At 42.3% G+C, this 4,959-nt stretch overlaps 1 protein-coding gene across 7 annotated transcripts in view; it reads right to left on the reverse strand.

Annotated features, from left to right (window-relative positions):
• SLTM (SAFB like transcription modulator) overlaps positions 1-301 on the reverse strand; it is a 45,854-nt gene extending 45,553 nt beyond the window's left edge. For 6 of the 7 annotated variants that reach the window (XM_040492828.1, XM_040492829.1, XM_040492827.1 and 3 more), the window contains exon 1: positions 58-301. In XM_040492828.1, the coding sequence (XP_040348762.1) occupies positions 58-219 (162 nt within the window). In that variant the 5' untranslated portion in view covers positions 220-301. The remainder of the gene's footprint in view (positions 1-57) is intronic. The other variant, XM_040492830.1, reaches the window with a different exon arrangement.
• Positions 302-4,959: the final 4,658 nt, after the last annotated feature.

Genomic DNA, 4,959 nt, shown 5'->3' on the forward strand with positions numbered 1-4,959 from the left:
AAAAAAAAAAAAAAAAAAAAAAAAAAAAAAAAAAAAAAAAATTATGCCCAGCATCACCTGCTTGAGTCGGGAGACGAGTACTGTCTTCACTCCGGTGATGTCTAAGTTCCGCCGCTTCAGCTCGGACTTGAGATCGATGACCCGCAGATCAGTGATCTTTTTACCTTCCGCCTGACCCGAGGCGGCCGAGGCTGCCACAGCACCGGTAGCGGCAGCCATTTTAGAAGAGCAGCGCGCTGCCGAGGCAGCGAGTGGGCTGCAGGGCGGCGGCAGCAGCGCCAACTTCGACCCAGGCCTCAGCGGCCGCCGGCGCCGCGCAGCGCTGCGCACAATGAGCCGCTGGCCCCGCCCCCTGTCCGCCACCCCAGCGCAACCTGCAGCCGCAGCCAGCACCCGGATGACGGGCGCGCGTGCGCACTGGCGCAGGGGACGGCGTCCGGCGCGCTCCTCAGAGCCGGCCGCGGCCACCTGGGCGGCGCGACCCCTTGCGTGGGCTGGGAGGTCAGGCACGTCCAACCGCACCAACGTCCGCTGCGCCGCGGTTCTCCCGCCTCTTCGTTAGCCATTTTCTGGCAGCGTCTGGAGACTTGAGCAACAATAGTGTCAGGCACTTCGCGGCATAGATAGTTCGCGTGTTACTCAACACAGACCGAGGGGCGTGTGCGCGCCCTGAACCTCCTCCAGAGAGATACTTTATCAGACCTGCTGAATAGTCGAAAAAAATGTGGCCAGTGTGCACCAAAGAACTAGGCTCCCCGAGTTCCAATCAAAAGACCGGAAAGAAATCGCGGGGCAGTTTTAGAAAATAAAGAACGTAGAGGGCTCTGAGGGTGGCCTGGGTGACAGGTCCCACCAACTGGCTCAGGAGGAAACATGCCTTCAGCCCAGGGAGGCTTCGTTTGTTTCAGGGCTGCCCTACTCGCTAGAAAATCAGGACAACTGCCCCTCTGCGTTGGCCTCACGTTACCGACCTCTCCGGTGGAGCTGAGGGCTCAACACGAAAGTGATCACCGAGTGAGGAAGTTAGTTTATAAGTACTCGTGACCATTCTCATACGGTCCCCGCCAAATTGGGGATCCCAAGAGCAATCACCATCTTATGAGGGACCGGCCTGTACAAGTGAGTACCTCTTTGTAACTTTAGTCAGTGTTTATCATCAAAGCATAAGCAGGTATGGAATAAAACTGTTCTCTGCATTCCACACACTGCTTACGACGCACCAGGATTTACACTGGCATTTTCCGGTTTTAAAACTTAAATTGACGAGGTCTGTCTCGCTTTATGTTGTTTTTCTCTGGTTGGCTAAACAAAAAGGAGAAAAACTGGACATCATAAAATAATACTTGACATTCGGGTAGTTCTTACCAGTCTATAATGCGCTTTGACATGCAACAACCCTCTTAATCCTTCCGAATTCCGCGGGGTGAAATCTATGCGAGGCTTAGGGAGATTAAATGGCTTGTGCATGTTCGCATAGCTGGTATGTGGCCGAACCGGTGCTCAAATCCAGGTCTCCTGAGTCCAAGTCCAGTTCTGTCTCTAGTACAGCTTGATTCACAGTCACAGAATTTTTGAACTCAAAGGATCTTTAGAAATCTGGCACAATTCTCAGTTCTCTCTCAATAAAGATTTTAAGAAAGTTACCTAGGTGCCCACCGCTAATCATTGGCCAAATTGACACTAAACCTAAGATCTCATTCCAGTGTCTTTCCCACTAACCTCCCCTGCTCCCACCTTTTGTGAATACTTGTACAGAGGGGTTGTACTAATCAAAAGCTAATGTGATAGTTAAAGTGAATAAGTCTTTAAAAAATTTTTAATAATGGAATTATCTTAAAATGGAGATCTATGCCTTCTGATCTGATGCACTTGGGAAGGACACATCACCTGCCCAAATGCCAAGAATGTTTAACCTGGATCTCATCGTGACAAAACGATTAGACAGTTGTGGGACATTCAACAAAATAAAAGCGCTAGATTCTTCAAAAAGCAGTATCTTAAGAGTAAAAGTAGGAAATAAGACTAAAGGGATTTGATAAATTTTGTCTGTGATTGTTGTTTGGGTTCTGGATCAAAAAAGCTACTAAATGAACAATTGGGAAATTGGGGACAGTTGGGAAATGTATATAGTAGACTGTGTTATTGTGCCAATATTAAATATCTGGAGTGTTAAATCGTGGTTATGTTGAATGTCTTAGTCCTTAGAAGATACTTGCTGAGGTTCTTAGACGTGAAGAAGTATCTTTCTATCTGCAATTTACTTTCAAATGGTTGCGGGAGAAAACAAATGTAGCGATGTGTTACAAATCACTGAACTCAATGTAGCAAACTGTTAATAATTAGGGAAACATGTAGCAAAAATGTTAATAATTAGGAAATGTAAATGAAAGGTATAAAGTTATTAATAGTACACTGTTTAAATTATTTTTATAAGTTTGAAGTTATTTATAGACAATACATAAATCTAATTTTTTGTAATAGAAAATAAAATGGAGGAAAAATATTTTTGCACTTTTAACATATAGAATATTTACTTTTGTCATTAAACGTATGATTTTTGGTTTTTGAAATTACTTTCTAAATAGTTCATCTTTATTTTTTTATGTTTATTTACTTATTTTGAGAGAGAGAGAGAGAAAGAGAAAAAGAGAATCCCAAGCAAGGCTCTGCACTATCAGTGCAGTGCCCAATGTGGGGCTCCAGCTGAGAAACTGTGAAATCATGACCTGAGCCGTAAATCAAGAGTTGGAATTTAACTGACTGACCCATTTAGGTGCCCCTAAATAATTCACTTTAAATGGATGTTTCTTTAGTATGATGTTGGTTTTTTTTTTTTTAGTCTTGATCTCTAATGAAATATAGTTATATGAAGGAACATGGTGCACTTATTTCTGCATCAAGAACACTACTTAAGGGGCACCTGGGTGGCTCAGTCAGTTGAGCATCCAACTTCATTTTGGCTCAGGTCATCATCTCACAGTTCGTGGGATGGAGCCCTCCATCCAGCTCTGCCCTGACAGCACTGAGCCTGCTTGGGATTCCCTCTCTCCGTCTCTCTCTGCCCCTTACCAGCTCACACTTTCTCTAAAAATAAATAAACATTTAAAAAGAAGAAGAAGAAGAACACTATTTAAAAGGTAATAATAACATATTTTATTGCCATTTATCGAATTCTTTTGCACTCATTATGGGTTTTGTTTTCATATAAGCTCATCTTTTAAGAAACATCTATTAAGGGGCGCCTGGGTGGCTTAGTCAGTTAAGTGTCCGACTTTGGCTCAGATCACAATGTCATGGTTCATGGGTTTGAGCCCCGCATTGGGCTCTGTGCTGACAGCTCAGAGCTTGGAGCCTGCTTAGGTTTATGGGTCTCCCTGTCTCTCTACCCCTCCCCCACCCATGCTCTGTCTCTCTGTCTCAAAAATAAATAAACATTAAAAACATTTAAAAAAAGAAATACAGGGGCGCCTGGGTGGTGCAGTCGGTTAAGCGTCCGACTTCAGCCAGGTCACGATCTCGCGGTCCGTGAGTTCGAGCCCCGCGTCGGGCTCTGGGCTGATGGCTCAGAGCCTGGAGCCTGTTTCCGATTCTGTGTCTCCCTCTCTCTCTGCCCCTCGCCCGTTCATGCTCTGTCTCTCTCTGTCCCAAAAATAAATAAACGTTGAAAAAAAAATTTAAGAAAACTTAAGTCTGTCGAATTTAAAAAAATAATAATAAATAAAGAAATAAAGAAATAAAGAAATACATATTGAATATTTGCTATCTGCCAAGCATGCCAGACTCTAGGAAGATAATGATTACCTAGTCTCTCTTGTTCTCCATTGTATGGGCTCCTAACACAGTGTAGACACTCAGTAATAAATTGCTTGAAGGAAAATAGGTACAGTGCTCTGAGAACCTATTATAGAAAAATTTAACCCTTATAGGAGTAGATAGAATGATTTTATTTTATGGAAGCATAACCTGAGATTCAAAATGTCAATAACTAGTCCAAGAGTGTAGAGTTAGTAAAAGGAAGATTCAAGATGATTTCAAATCCACTGCGATTTTTTTATTAAAACATCTTATTTTCCACCAAATTTTATTTCCATTCCCAAAGAGAATTTTCTTCCTTCCTCCTAATGCTAAGCTCCAATTATTACTGTTCATTCTGTTTTGGGTTTTTTTTGATGTTTTGTTTTGTTTTGTTTGTTTCTTTGTTTGTTGAGAGAACTTAGTCTCTGCTTATCATCTTCCTGGCCAATATCATTTTTTTTTTTTTTTACCCTCACTTTCAAGTAGGCTTTAAAATCTTTCTCATCTTGAAATATCTTTGCTTGACCCAGATATTTAGTGTCGGCAGCTGTTGAATTGTTGCTGTGTCCTTCTCTTAATGGAAAGTGTATAGCTTCTGGTAATGACAGAAGAGGTAAGTCAGATAAGTATCCCCTCTGAAAATAACAAAAATGCTCAACAAAATATAAAGTTCAAATCTTCTATTTTCTTACTGACTTTCTGTCTCTTGTTACATTAATTACTGTGAGAGATGTGTTAAGAATTTCACAAGATAGTATATAATGAGTCACTCTTTACAACCCCAGTGCAGCTTTCTGCCCATGGGCCCTGTCCCATGGTTTAATAAAATCACCTTTGCACACACAAAACAAAATTCACAAGAATGTGGATTGGTTTGTGGAACCATCAAATGTGACTTTGTGTATTTTAATGTTTATTTATTTTTGAGAGAGACAGAGACAGAGTGTGAGTGTGGAAGGGGCAGAGAGAGAGGGAGACCCAGAATCTGAAGCACAATCCGGGCTCCAAGCTGTCAGCACAGAGCCTGATGCAAGGCCCAAACCCACAGACTGTGAGATCATGACCTGAGTGGAAGTAGGATGCTCAACCAAGTGAGCCACCCAGGTGCCCCTGACTTTATGTAATTTAAGACTTTATTAGATGCATACAAATATGCAATTCTTA

Source organism: Herpailurus yagouaroundi, unplaced genomic scaffold (genome assembly GCF_014898765.1).
Source record: "Herpailurus yagouaroundi ecotype Mexico unplaced genomic scaffold, PumYag 184, whole genome shotgun sequence".
NCBI lineage: Eukaryota > Metazoa > Chordata > Mammalia > Carnivora > Felidae > Herpailurus > Herpailurus yagouaroundi.